The 14,979-nt window shown below is 40.4% G+C and overlaps 1 protein-coding gene and 1 long non-coding RNA gene across 4 annotated transcripts; one reads left to right on the top strand and one right to left on the bottom strand.

Moving 5' to 3' along the window:
- Window positions 1–1,296: 1,296 nt before the first annotated feature.
- Window positions 1,297–3,660, bottom strand: LOC115371378 (uncharacterized). Of its 2 annotated transcripts, none has more exons than XR_003929367.1 (3): window positions 3,524–3,660; window positions 2,393–2,442; window positions 1,297–1,479 (listed from the first exon to the last, which is right to left on the bottom strand). It is a non-coding gene; the product is annotated as an uncharacterized LOC115371378 (long non-coding RNA). The 2 variants fall into 2 exon arrangements; XR_003929366.1 differs by having other exon boundaries at window positions 2,393–2,438; window positions 3,524–3,631.
- srrt (serrate RNA effector molecule homolog (Arabidopsis)) lies at window positions 2,789–14,585 on the top strand. Of its 2 annotated transcripts, none has more exons than XM_030068718.1 (20): window positions 2,789–2,878; window positions 4,218–4,336; window positions 5,950–6,078; window positions 6,160–6,306; window positions 6,907–7,095; window positions 8,911–9,080; window positions 9,650–9,834; window positions 9,918–10,022; window positions 10,116–10,275; window positions 10,434–10,603; window positions 10,705–10,766; window positions 10,895–10,973; window positions 11,635–11,826; window positions 11,950–12,120; window positions 12,389–12,542; window positions 12,746–12,939; window positions 13,163–13,319; window positions 13,810–13,902; window positions 14,077–14,176; window positions 14,319–14,585. In XM_030068718.1, exons 2-20 carry the CDS (start codon window positions 4,218–4,220, stop codon window positions 14,392–14,394), a joined length of 2,652 nt encoding a protein of 883 aa, XP_029924578.1. In that variant the 5' UTR covers window positions 2,789–2,878; the 3' UTR covers window positions 14,395–14,585. The 2 variants fall into 2 exon arrangements, with proteins under 2 accessions (XP_029924578.1, XP_029924579.1); XM_030068719.1 differs by having other exon boundaries at window positions 14,077–14,187.
- Window positions 14,586–14,979: the final 394 nt, after the last annotated feature.

Raw genomic sequence — 14,979 nt, 5'->3', positions numbered from 1 at the left:
GAATTCTAGGATTTTTTTGAATTCTCACCTACTGTTTTATTATTTAAGAAAATAAAAAGACTCAACTATTTTAGTACCAGAAACCTTTTCAATCCGCAAATAGGAGGTGACCTAATGGATGGTAGTGTGTAGTTTACCCATTAGCAGGATTATGGCAGGTATGGGACTAAAGCAGCGTGTTTCTTTCTTTTCAATAAAAAAGAAGTATGAAACAGCTAGACATTACATGAATTCAAGTACTATACTCACCCAAAACAAAAGAGAACCTGTTAAGTTTTTTTTTTTTTTTTGCCCATAGGAACTCTCCAATTAGCTTTGCTTTGCACCATTATGTTTTAATATCTGAGAGGTGCATGAGACATATCTGGATACTGGATTCTTGCCAGTCAGAAGCAAAGATGCCTCGGTCACTGCTCTCCTACTCCTCTGCGCTGGAATCGTCTCTCTTGCTCCTCCTGATTGTCTCTGTTTTTGTGCAGCTGGACTCCAGGGAGCTCCCGCAGGACCATCAAGAGGTGAGGCACTAAATTAGAGCTCTTCTTTTAAGTAAGTTTCAGTATCAGTTCATTTTGAACTGATACTGAAACTTAAACTTTCATGGAAGTACCTATTTCTCAAGGGCTCATTCTCAAAATCTACTTGTGCAAAAAATAAAAATAACTAAATAAATAGTTGTTTTTTTTCCCCAAGTGAGAGTAGAGTAAGAAAATTTAGATTCACTGAAGAATCACTGAAATGGAAGCTGATAGATGGTTTACCTCTGTGTGGTGCTTTTAAATGCAGCTCAAGCTTGACTTTTAGACACTCCGTTAAAGGGGAATGTTGGTCATCATTTTTAACAAAGTTGTGTTTTACCCTGAGCAGTTCAGTCTCCTATTGCAAGGAAAAATTAACAGGCCTGCAATGTTTGTTTAGCACTGTAACTTTTGATTCTGGTTTGATTTTTGTGGAAACGGGAAGTGAAGTAAAGGGAAGTCCATTGTGTGGCTCGGATTTTGTGAAATGTGCAAAATAAAAGTATTTATTCTCACTGGAGAATCTCTTAAGCAATTCATCTGCCATCATGATCATGAATGTAAATGTGTTTGAGGTGAAACATACTGTATGTGAGATGCTGTAGTCATGAATATTGCCTCTTGATATTTCTAAAATATGTACATGTTGAATCATAATCATTGTTTTTTTTTTTTTTTTTTTTTGATTGACACGTAATTGTAAATTAGTAAAAGAAATATGAAATAACACTTCATAATGATGTCAATTGTTGGCTGTTTTTCATGTTTATAATAGGTCTTTATGGATCATGCTATTGACCAGCGCATTATCTCCACCCCTGTGGACCAATCAGCAGCCAAAGACGGGCCAGGAGATGACTTTGATGTCGGATCCAGAGATGATTGGACCTTCCCGAAACCAGAGGAGGGAGCACTCTCCATGGAGGATGACGTGCAGGCCACTCACATCTGTCCACGGCTGCTACTGGATTACATGAGGCAACAGTACAAGTTTAGGGGAAGGACGAAGAAAAGCACAAAGAAAGGATGTGTTAGGTAATCATCAGATGATGACAGTGAAATGAAAGAGTCTGAGAACTAAGTACCCTAGAAAAAATCAAGTTAAATCTACTCTAATAAAAATTGTTCATATCTCAACAGTTTTTAGTGCTGCTTCTTTCCACTGCTGTCATCCCACCACTTGTCTCCTGATGGGAGGTTGTTTGCAGGACAAGACACGCCTGCATACCTACCAAATACTGTCACATGACACACTTGAACATGCATCTATAAAATGCTTGCATCATAGGTTGCTTCAGCTGCTTCTTCTTGGTTATCTGTCTATAATAAGATGTTGATCTTTCTAAGCAGACATCATTCACACTTGTTATTCATGGTTCATTTATTTCGAAGCTTCTGAGAAGCCTGAGAGTTACTTTGTGTGGGCAAATATGAAAAAAGACAGAAAGGAAGACAGGAAAATTTATTCATGAATGACAAATGCTTGTGTTTCCTCAACCAAGGCATTTTACCTTCTGTCCTCTGCAGCTGAGATTCAGAGAGATGGTCTGAGTTTCCACCTGCTTCACTCCCATTTTAGCCCTTTCAATGGAGTATATCAGGACTTCACAGGTCTGGGATTTCTAACGTTTGAGTTTTTCAGATTACAAATATTCTTTGGACTGTCCATACGACTAACCCAAAATTCAGCTGTGTTTCCTTACACTAAACTAAATACACAAGCTGCTTTGAGCTGCAGTTATCCATGCTGCTGGTGGAGGGCATCACCTAATTAGGGTTAAGACTCCTAGAGATGCAGAAACCCAGCCCTGTGAGTCTAGCTGCACGTCATTGCTTTCCTACAAGTCAGTGGGGGAAGAGAAACAGAGCCAACACACCTCCTCTCTGTGGGGGTTCAGCATTCAGGCCTGTATGTTGTGCTGACTGTCTGACAGAGAAGACATTAATAGGGAAATCAGAAAATGCAATTAAAAGACAGATCATTAAAAAGCACATCGGGTTATTTACAATGTAATTGCGCAAGAGGGCAGTAACACAACTTCAATGATGAAAGGCCCACCACATATTAAACATCTCAGCAGGCAAAGCAGAGGTTAACAAACAGTGCTGACTGGACGGTGGAGGACGGACGGCGACGGTATAGGAAAAAAAAAACACATTTATTTTCATGGAAAACACAGGGTTGATAAATAAAATTGAAATGTTAAGCAATGATGATGCACACTCCGGTGCATTAGGTGTCGCTATGCAACAACAAAGCTGGTTGAGCGACACGCTGCCGGAAATACACACGGAGAAGAAGAAGAAGCTGAGGCCAAGGAGGAGGAAGAAACACGAAAACTAGTCAGACAGTTAGCCGAAAGGTATTTATGTGTGTCACGGTAACATTGTTCAAATGAAACAGTTATTATCTGTCATATCACTAACTAACTGTACTGTAGTTACCCGTGAACGAGCTCAAGTAACGTTAAAGTCAGTACTTTTATTTGTAATACATGCAATAACTGACCAGCTAGCTAACAGCTAAGTTAGCTTAGCCGCAGCTATCATTAGAGACGTGGGTGTTGTAACGTTACGCTGCAAAAAATAAAACACTAATATCTTAAAAGAAAATTGTTTGTTCCTACTTATCATCATGAATAACCCAACTGAATTATTTGCAATCAGTTACTGGTAAAACTTATATTATCTAGTTAGCTCTTCAGTGCTAGCTTCTGGCACACTGGCGGTGTTAGCCTAACGTGAATGCCACACCAAAACAACCATCAGTACGCTTTGTTACCAATAATCAGACCCCTTTCTCTCTTATGTCAGATTTCTTGCTTAGTTTTAATGCTGCGGTAGCTCCCCACATCGCTTTGGATTAAAAAGATGAATGAAGGGCAATAGTAAGTCGACTGGTTTTCGTCAAACTATCGTGTAACCACAGCCTGCACCGCGGGGCTGTTCACAAAGAAAGATCAGTGTGGTTAGCTTTTCATTCTCAAGATACCTTCGGTTGTACACACCATAACTTTACCTGCCTGGGACCAGGTTATGTTCACATTGATCCAGACACATTAAAACCCAACCAGCTCCCTTGTTAAAGAAACGGGATCCTCGCTCCTAGAGGACTCGTGGACTTATTGATTTGTGTGTGTGTGTGTGTGTGTGTGTGTGTGTGTGTGTGTGTGTGTGTGTGTGTGTCTCAAAGGTAGATATGATCAAAAACACTGCATTCAAACGTATGAATTTTGTACTAAAAAGAACTGTGGTGCTACGTACTGTAAAAAGGTCTGTTTGCAGGACAAAGGCATTGAAAGACATTTTTTGTTTGTTTGTTTGTTTTATTATTTTGGAGACATAATAAATATTGGAAACTTTTTCAGGACATTTGCTACGCTAGTTATGGTAAAGGGAGTTTACCCTTTTTGTAGCCCCCAAGTAAGATAGCCCCCAAGTAAGATAATGTGCCATTAAGCACAGTGCAAGAACCACTTACCATTATTTTTTCACCACAAATTATCAAGTGACTTCCATCTTCCTTTTATAGCTCGCTGCCCTGGATACTGGCAAGTTCCATTACACAAAATTTGCCAGCAGTATTAGAAAGGCTGGAGCAAGGGTAACCAGCACTCTTCGACAGCAGCATAGATCACAGTCAGGTCATTTACTGTCTTACCTTACCCTGTTGTAACCTAGCTATCCTGTCTCTTCATGGAGATGGCAGACAGCGATGATGAATATGATCGCAGGAGAAGAGACAAATTCAGACGGGAGAGAAGTGACTATGACCGTTCAAGAGAGAGAGAAGACAGGCGCAGAGATGACTGGAACGACAGGTGAGAACGAGCTGTGGGCCAGGTTAGACACAGTAGTAACCGTCCCTGACCCAGCTGAGTGTTTATTCCATATGTCTTTGCAGTTAATGAATTTTATTATTCTATATTACATTAATTCCTCAATTAACTTGCTCTTGCTGATCACAAATACTTATTTCATTTTTCTTTTTTCATTTTGTATATAAAAGATCTTTGTATTACAACCCTAGAAATGTACAACATGAGTCAAAAATGACCCACATTAATTTCCTATGTAATCTGATGCGTCCTTGAGTCTTTGTGAGGTATATCACTGAAACAAATTTATTTTCATTATTCAGTATTCTAGGTGTTGACTAAACATATTTTTGTATTTTCCCTTCTTATCTTTTAAACAGTTTTTGTAGTTTACAGTCCAAAAATGATTCATGAATTGACTATGGAGTTTGATAGAACCCTTTGATTTCTGTACATATTTGCTGCTATGAAATTATTTTACAGTTAACAACTGTTCACGTGGTCAATATATCAGGTCAAAATGTTAATACTTCAAAAACTGCATCTATCACTATTGATTTTGGTATATCTACTACTACAATTAGGCCTACAACACGAACTTGTACTATTAGCAGTACTGCTCCTACTACATCAGTCAATTATCAGTACCGTTGCAATGAACTGTTACACACTAGCAAACACCAAGAACACCAATAGCAAACCCTGCAAACACTGTAGACCCAGAGTTCAACCTAGCAACCATCTAGAAGCACCTTAGTAACCACAAAGTACACCCTACCAGGAAACAAGCCAGCAGGCACCTCACACACCCCAGCAACCATTCACTTTTGGTCAAAATTCATACTAAAGGCTGGAAACAACATGCCAGCGAGTTTGTCATACCAGACATGAAGAGGCGCATAGCGGGTGAAGAAGCAACCACCCACCCCCGAGCCCCAGGAGAATGTCACAAAAGGTCACGTTAAAATGAAGAGGAATAAGATCTGACCGTCTGTCAGTGAGTGAAAAGTCAGCAGGATCACATCACAGGTGGTGTGCAAGGATCACAGTAACAGTCACTGTTCCAGGTTCTGAATGTCTGCAATGAGAGAAAATAACAAACCAATACCAGTGAATGTTGTTACTGTTGAGTTATTATTTATTTATTTATTTATTTATTTTTTAAACATTGACCATAGTCCACAGTTGACTGCAGTGTAAATAATACTAAGTAATTACATTTACACCGTACCACTGTTTCCAGTTGTTAGTTATATTTATATGTCGTGCAGAAAGTGAAACATTTTTCAAATATAAGTTGGGTGTTTGTAGCCTAAATAATTCTGCAAAAACAATTATTTTCACAAAATATGATTATAGTTTGACTGTATCACAAAAAAATCACTATTGTATGCATTGTCATTGATCTGAATACTGAGCTATGCTAATAGCATAGGAAATGAATGTGGGTCATTTTTTACCCATGTTGTGTATTATAGTGTCCAATGTGCCTAAGAGTGTTAAGACCTTAACTGTATTCAAATTCCAGGGTGGTGACACTGACCAGGGTTAATTGACAGCTGTTGTTAATTTTTCTTTGGTTTGACTGTTCTTGTTTCCTGGAACCAAACTACCAGGGAGTGGGACAGGGGCAGGGAACGGCGTAGCCGTGGAGAGTACCGGGATTATGAGAGAGGTCGTAGGGAGAGATTCTCCCCGCCCAGACATGACATGAGTCCACAGCAGAAACGCATGAGACGAGACTGGTGAGATCATCTGCAGCACCTTTCTGCCATCTTTACAACTTGTCCCTGCTCCTCTTAACTCTTCTGTCTGTCCTTGGGCAGGGACGACCATGGTGGAGACCCTTACCATGGGGGATACGACTTGGGATACGGAGGTGGTGGAGGCCCCAGCTACGCCCCACCACAGCACTGGGGCCACCCTGACCTGCACCTCATGCAGCCTCATCATGGCATCCCGATTCAGGCCAGGTGAGAGGCCATCAAGGCTGACTAAGCTCCTGCATGGAGGTTGAACAGGACTTGTTTTATAGATCTATAGGAATTTAAAATTAAATTGTCAACAAAAAGTGTAACCATCAGATGTCTATTCTAATTGAGTATTAATGTAATTTCACACATAAAAACCAACTCTTGGCAGGAGAGCCTGAATATTGCTTAATGAGCCTGTCAGCAGGCATAAGAAGTGACAAACTCCATCCTTGGCCCAATCAAACATCTCAGGGCGCTGGAGAGTCCTGGGTCAGACACTATGGGTCTGCTAGGTTTTCCAGAATTTGGTACAGTGGTAGAACGGGCAGTCCTAATGGCCACAAAGCAAATATCGTATTAACTGGCCATGAGGTGGTGTGATAAATTGACTTAAATGCTTAAAAGTCGTAATTTGAACAGGCATATCTCATGTCACCTCTCAGGTACAATAATTGAGGATAAAATAACTGGATTTTTTCCTGATTTCTTTGGGTAAGGATAGGATACAAAGAAAGGCGATTAGCCTAGCTGGTCCTTGCCCAGTATTCGTAAATTCCTCCTCTAAACTTATTTCATCTAACCTGGTATTCTGTTCGTTAGGCTCGGTAACATCCATGACATGGATCTGGGTCCTCCCCCTCCGATAATGAAGAGCTTTAAGGAGTTCTTGCTGTCCTTGGACGATTCTGTGGATGAAACTGAAGCAGTCAAACGCTACAATGAGTACAAGATCGACTTCCGTCGGCAACAGATGCAGGACTTCTTTTTGGCTCACAAAGATGAAGAGTGGTACGATCTTGATTGCCTTTACTACATTAGCTCCAATATTAGATTTAGGATTTAGGCAAACAAAATAATTTTTTCATCGTCTCATTATTTTAGATGTTAAACCATTTTCAGACTTGACATCCCTATGGGGCCTGGTTCTGTGATGTGTTTGTAAATGGATTTTGCACTCATTGAATATTGTAACGTAATAGTTGGAATACAAACTTGTTGATTCGATAGCTGTGGTGAGTTTGGGGATGAAATTAACAAAGTTTGCAGTTAAACATCCATGCTTATATATTTATAATTTTACTACATAGATTAAATGTAAGAGTTGCTCAACAAAACTGTAGAGGAAATGTGAGTAAAAAGTGATTGATAGTGGTGGCGCTTAAGAGGCACAAACCCAAAACGGGGGAAACGAATGACCCTAGGAAGACTGTCCCACCCGCACCCACATTTTGGAACCAGGCCCATGATAAGTGTAAAGTTACTTATTAGAGACCTGTGCTACACTACAGTTTGTTTTCAAGGAAAACAATCAACCCAAATTCAACTTAAGAAGTCAGTATATCATAATTTAATTTGTCTGTGTAATTGGACATCACTGATAAAAGAGGATCCAAAAATTATGATCAGTTTGTAGATTAACATGCACCTTGTTGGTCAGTTGCAAGATTTAAAATTGATTTTAGCTACAGTGTGATTTTGGATTTGTAAAAAGATTGAAAGGATATTATGTGATTTGGACCCAAATTTTTTCCCCTGAATTTTGGGTTGATTGATTTATTCATTTATTATAAGTATGTTTATATATCATTTTTCATTCTAACATTGTAAAGATTCACAGTTGTATGATGCCTGTTAATGCTTATTACACTTAATTCACAGGTGTGTCTAGGGATCATGCTAAGTTGTCACTGTTGTGTTTTGGCCTAACCAAACCTTCTTCCCTTCATTCCTACTACTACCTTGACGACAAGTTTTTTGAAGATGACAAAAAGTGGAACTCGTCCGCAAGAGTCGGTCTTAGATAGCAAGGGCATGCACTGCGCACAATGCAGTTGCTTTTAGACATACAGTACCAGGGATTTTAGATAGACAGTCAAGTAGTCTCCTGCGCAAGGAGGTTTTTTTTATGTTTTTTTTTCCTCCCTATTTTCTTTTTATATTTGGATCATATCGAATCTCAAAACCGAATTTGTGTGTATACAGACACACCAGGGGGGTGAAGTGGAGCGCATTTTCACAGAAGAGACCCCTGTCTGTATTTATTTGTTATTAAACTGGCAGAACAAAAGGTAACTTTAGTCCACTCAATGATAAAATTAATCTTTTGATATGTAAAATTATGAATATGTGACTGTTTAATTTTACATTCTGTCTCCCTGTTGTGTTTTTGCTTTGTTTCTGGTGAGTTAACCCCAAGCTTTCTGATATGTGTGCAGTAATCAGCTATAACCACAAAGACAAAACATGCATACACTGAAGGGCCTAACATCACCACAAGGACTAGGCAATATAATGTACAGAAATCAGCATCTTCTTCACATGTTAGTCACCTTGATAGATATGTTAAATTTCATTGAATAGGCATTTTTAACTCTCCCCAAAAATGACTAAACCACCTGAATATAGCAAAGATAATGACTGTAATAATGACTTAAAACAACAGTGATAGGAGAATAAATGAATAAATGCTCTTAGAATTATTTTCCTTACACCATAGATACAACAAAAACATAATATGTATCTGTTCTCTAACCTTTACATCCTGTTCATCCCAACCCCTTACATCCCCTCCCTTCACTTTTGTGGACCCGACTCTGGACACAGGTTCAGGTCCAAGTACCACCCAGACGAGGCCAGCCGACTAAAGGCCGAGGCCCACAGTGCTCTGCAGAACCGTCTGAATGTCTTTGTGTTCCTGATGGAGAACAGCTGGTTTGATAATGTCTCCTTGGACATTGAACGTACCCAAGCCATCATCAAGGTCCTGGACGCAGGTGATGACTCACAGAGGGAAACTTGTCTTGCTTAGTAATATACTACTCAAAATGAACTGCCTTGACTGTGATGATGTTCCTTTTTCTGCTCATAACTCTGGGTTTTTCCATTTGAAATCATATACTTTGAGTAGATAAGTTAAAGGTTAATACTGATGTCATTTGGAGTTATAGCCCTTTTAATATACATGTCTCCCTATCATGATTGCTGTGTGCAGTTAGATTTTCTTTTAGAATTCCTTTTAAAATACACACTCTATGGTGTCAAACTTCGCTTTAAATTAACTGCTGCACTGTCTAACCAAGACATGGATGAGACTATGACTGAATATCATAGTTGTTCAGCCCTATGCCTTACTCACTCTTCACATACTTCAAGAAAACATTGATGTTATCCTTTAATTTAAGTCCCTTTTGCTAGTCAAATGCTTCATTGCCTACCTATCAGATATCATGGTCCTGAGTGACACTTAAGTGCATAGTGGGTAGCAAATAACAGTGAACATTGGTTAGCCCTTAAAAAATCGCCAGGCCACACGTACACACTGTCTCCTGTTGCTTGTCTTTAGCTGTGATAAAAATGGAAGGAGGGACAGATCACGATCTTCGTATCTTGGACCTGCCGTCTGAGGAGGAAGAAGAAAGGGAGAAGTTAGCAGCTGTTTCAGGGGGAGGTGACCCTCAAAAGAGAGAGGATCTCAAAACCTTGGATGGCGATCGCAAACCTGCAACAGAGAAAGACAAGAATGAGAAGGTATGCGCCATCTGTCTTGGTGTATCACAATAGATGGTAAACATTGCATTGTGAAGTGTTGATGATAATGAATTGTGTCTCAGGAGGAGAGCAGCTCTGCGAGTGCAGAAAGGGGCACAGAGGGGGAAACTGTGAAAGAGGAGGCAGATAAAGAGGCAACCCATGAAGAGATGTCTGAACCCAAGAAGGTTAGTTTCATATCTCCTATTGGTCCTCTCTACTAACAGATGGCAGAAATGAACCACATTAGCCCTCATTGTTCATCTGCTCTCATTCACCAGCTGAGGAGGAAGAGAAAGCACAGCGGAGACAGTGAAGATGAAGCCTCAGCCTCAGAGAGTGACTCTGACTCAGATTCCGACTCCAACTCCAACTTGTCGGACAAACCTGCCATTAAGGAAGAGATAGAAGACAAGGATGAGGAAGAAGAAGATGGGGAAGGTGAGAACAATGCTAAAGCAGCCATGGAAAACAAGGAAAATGTCTGATTTTCATTTTATTTAATTTTCATTTTTTATAAAGAGTAGCTGCCATTAAGAGAATTAACTAGAATCTATAACACACTGACCTGTCTTCGTAAAAATTGTGGTCTCCTCCAGCTATCGACAAAGAGGTCAAAGAGGAGAAGCCAAAGGAGGAAGTTGAGGAGGAGAAGAAAGAAGAGAAGAAGCCCAAGGATGATGCTCCCAGGCCGCGGCCTCTGCACAGGACCTGCTCTCTGTTCATGAGGAGCATCGCACCAACCATCTCCAAGGCTGAGATTGTTGCTGTGAGTTGGACACATGAGCTGTTCAGTGACCCTGTTAGAGCTCCTTATTGTTTTTTTCACTCCTTATTTTATTCCTTATATCTTCTTTTTCTCTCTCCCAGCTGTGTCGGAGATATCCTGGCTTCTTGCGTGTTTGTTTATCTGACCCCCACCCTGAACGCAGGTTGGTCTACCGAAGACTCCTGTTATTTTATTTATTCCACTCCCATCATATAAAAACACTTGGACACATTTTGTAGGATTGATTGAATCACACATGCATAACTTTTAAATGGTTGCTGTTTTGTGCAGGTTTTTCAGACGATGCTGGGTGACGTTTGACCGCAGTGTGAACATCAAGGAGGTCTGCTGGAGCCTACAGAACATTCGAGTGAGTTTGTCAAACTTTCATGTTACCCAGCAATGTGCAGATCAGTGGTTGACCAAGCTCACTGGCAAATCATGACACTGCAGTCTTTTGGTGAGCTGTTAAATGAATTTTTGTAATGGATGACCAAGTTATGTACCATTGTATTTTGTGGGGTACTTTATCTCTTCAATTGTATAATTCTGGGATCGCAATTCATGCACTTAATTTATGCCTCTCTGGAAGTTCATTATTCTCAAATAAGGGAATCCATTCCTGCTGCAAAAACAAATTATGCTTTCACACTGTCATTGCAGTGCAATGCATCACTGCAGATACACTGTACTGCAGTGAAAGGAGTTGTTGCAGTGTTGTCACTTAATAATAATTTATGCTCGATAATGCTTTAACTTTGACGAGTGTTGTCCCCCACCCACCTTGTTTACTGTTTTTCTGCTACTGAAATTTTTGTGATGAAAACACTTTTGTCCTTGAAACAGCTGCGGCAAAATGTTACACTACAAAATATAACATCTTATTTCAATATGTTTGAGTCAAAGGAGCCTTGTTAAGATGTCTGCAACCAGTTTGCAGCAACACAAAGTTGTTAAAGATTAAGTGTGATCCCGACATTAAAGTCCCTTTGAGGCTAAAGAAGCTCTATTCTGTTCTCTGCCCTTGGCAGCTGCGAGACTGTGAACTGGCACCAGGGGTGAACAGGGACCTTGCCCGGAGAGTGCGCAACGTTAATGGCATCACTCAGCATAAGCAGGTGCTCCGCAATGACATCAAGCTGGCTGCCAAACTCATCCATGCCTTGGACGAGAAAGGAGACCTGTGGAGCAACAAATCTGGGGAAGAGGGCCAGAGCGCCGAGGTGCAAAACTGTTCAAGTTGCAGGACCTACATGTGTTTTGTCTGCATGATTTGAGTAAATGAAATTGAGGATCTGTTCTAACACTGAATTATTCATTTATGTGTGGTTGGCTTTATGTACAAGTTGCCTGCACAGAACCCCATCCTGAAGAATATAACTGACTACCTGATAGAGGAAGTGAGCGCCGAGGAGGAGGAGCTCCTGGGGAGCACGGGCGGGGTGGATCCTGAGGATGGCATCAAGGAAGGAAACCCCACAGAGACCACCGTGGAGAGGGATGACAAGCTAGTCAAGGTTTGCTCTTAACATAGTAAGAACTTTGGAGAAATGCATTCAGCACTTGAGAAAACAACTCCCCATCCGAATGATCTGTAACTATATTTTAGTCAGGAATTTATGCTTTGGATTTCTTTTAAAAGAAAGATATTGAACTATGCAGCTACACTACTGTGTTAATGATTTTATCTGGTAATTCAGATGTCTGATATAGCAGCTTGCCAGTTGTGATAGAAAAGCTGAATAATCAGATGTAGTCATTTATTTGCTGTGTATCTTTCTCCAGGTTTTGGACCGTCTGATTTTGTATCTGCGTGTCGTCCATTCGATCGACTACTACAACACCTGTGAATACCCAAGTGAAGATGAAATGCCAAATCGCTGCGGTATGATCCATGTACGTGGACCCATCCCTCCCAACCGGATCACAAATGGAGAAGGTAAGTGTATATGCCTTCTTTGTGTTATACACCACAAAAATACCTGCAAAGGGAAGAGACAAAAATGCTAATTTCACTGCATAGCAATTTACTGGTGTTACTACAACCAGATCGGAGAGATGAAAATATGAACACCACCCCTAACGTAAAGAATTTAGTCTGTGGATTAATAATAATAAAAAACAAATGTGTTGTACTTGTAGTGTTACAGTGGCAGAAGATGATGGAGGAGAAACTGAGCCCATTGTTCAGTTTAAAAGAGATCCTGTCTGAAGAAGAGGCTGTTAAAATGGGTCGCAAGGATCCTGAGCAAGAGGTGGAGAAGTTTGTGTCTGCCAACACACAAGAGCTGGGAAAGGACAAGTGGCTTTGCCCCCTCAGTGGCAAGAAGTTCAAGGTAAGTATTTGAGATTGTGTAACACATTGGGATATAGTGATGTGATTTATAGACTTTTGACTCAAGTTACCGCATCTCTAAAGACAGAGCAGACACAGCTCTGGTTTAGTGTTGAGCCTGAACACTGAAACCACTTGCGTTAATGAATGTTGCTGTTCAGTTTTTTGTTGCTTATTCTCTTTACCTGCGTCTCAAACCTTGTGCACTTATCACTCATTTGCAGGGCCCAGAGTTTGTGCGCAAACACATCCTAAACAAACACGGGGACAAAATCGAAGAAGTAAAAAAGGAGGTGGCATTCTTTAACAATTTCCTCATGGATGCCAAGAGACCGTCGCTGCCGGAGATGAAACTTCCTCCGCTACCAGGCCCAGGACAAGGTGGACACATCTTCTCTGTCTGCATCTGAAATATGTTGAAAGCTCAGAACTAGGGCTGTGACAATATTGTGTTACCACAATTCCACGGTCATGTAATGTGTTGTGATCTGTCAAAAATTTACGGGACAGAATGTCGTAGGGACGCGGGACAAAGACCTTCATTTTCAGAGTCTAGGAAAACCGCCAGGTGGACCTTGGTTGTGAGTCGCTAGAAGGTTTTGTTCTGGAGATGAGGGCCAAATGTCCATATGAGATTTGTGAAAACTTTCTCACTGTCAAAAATGTATATTTTCAGAATAGAAAGTCATAGAGCCACAGAACCAATTGTCATTGTCACAACCAAACTGCAGTGATATGTTGCTTTTTCAACATGGTAACAAAAAATCAATACTGTCTCAGCCCTACTCAGAGCTCTGATGTATGGGTGCTTGATGAAGGATTAACCACAAAGATCTGACCCCAGCCCGTCTTTCTGTTTCTTTTTCCTTAGGTGTGCTTTCTCCCAGCATGCCATTCCCCCCTCAGGGTCCCCAGGGACCGATGGGCTTTGGCCAGCCTCGCCCACCGGTGATGGGCTATGGAGGTAACATTTAACATTTAACATTCAACATTTCCTTTCTTCATACTCTGAAAAGTGTATGGTTGTGTGTCAGCCTTGCTCGTAACTATTTGATCTCTGAAGCTCATGGTGGTGCATTTCCTGGTAGTGCTAAGTGTTGAATTTGATAATTGAATTTGTTTGAATCCTTTTCACCAGGTGGACCTCCTTACCCACCCAACCAGTATGGAGGAGGCCGGGGTAATTATGACAACTTCAGGGGACAAGGTGGCTACCTTGGAAAGCCACGCAACAACAGGTGAGCCAATTGTACGTGCAATTTTATCCGTGCAGTAATCTCTCTGTTCTGTTATCACAGAAGTCTGTACAACAGGGTCTTGCTTATGCTTTCCTCACTTCTTTTCTTGGTCTTGTCTTCTCTTTGCACCCTCCACTCTCAGAATGGCACGCGGCGATCCACGCAACATCATTGAATATCGTGACCTGGACGCACCAGATGATGTTGACTTCTTTTAGAAGCTTCATCGGATCCTATTAGTCTTTTAATATACATGCTTTTCCGAGTGTCATGTGTCCTCATTGTGCTTGTCTTCTGTAATGATTAGCGTGTCATTTTTTTCTTGAAATCAAATTTTGCGAAAACTGTGCAACTAGAGCAAGCTTCTGCTGTAATCTGATTCCTTAAAATAAAAAGTGGTTTCACGTTATATTGATGTATTTAATTTTCTATCATAAGAGGAAAAAAGCATGTGTGGTAGTATGGCAGGGGAAATTGGATGTTGCTTCATTTAAATAAGTGAGTCTACTTATTTATACATGAACAATTATTATTGATGATATCTAAATGGATCACAAGCTCGAGCAGAGTGTGGCATCATAAAATCAAACTTTAAATGCTGGGTCTATGACAGTTGCTGAATATTTTAGTTTAGAACTTTTCCAAGTGTGTATTTGAACAAACTCAATTTTTCCAATATGCATGGTTTTCAGAAACTATTTTCTAAATTCATGAAATAACAATCTTCATAAAGATGTTGTTCCACTTTGTATTTGCAATGTTTTCACCTTTCCTTGAATTTGCCCCTTTTTTTTTTTAACAGA

This window comes from Myripristis murdjan, chromosome 14 (assembly GCF_902150065.1).
Source record: "Myripristis murdjan chromosome 14, fMyrMur1.1, whole genome shotgun sequence".
In the NCBI taxonomy this organism is placed as follows: domain Eukaryota; kingdom Metazoa; phylum Chordata; class Actinopteri; order Holocentriformes; family Holocentridae; genus Myripristis; species Myripristis murdjan.
This window is presented reverse-complemented; position numbering and strand designations above follow the sequence as displayed.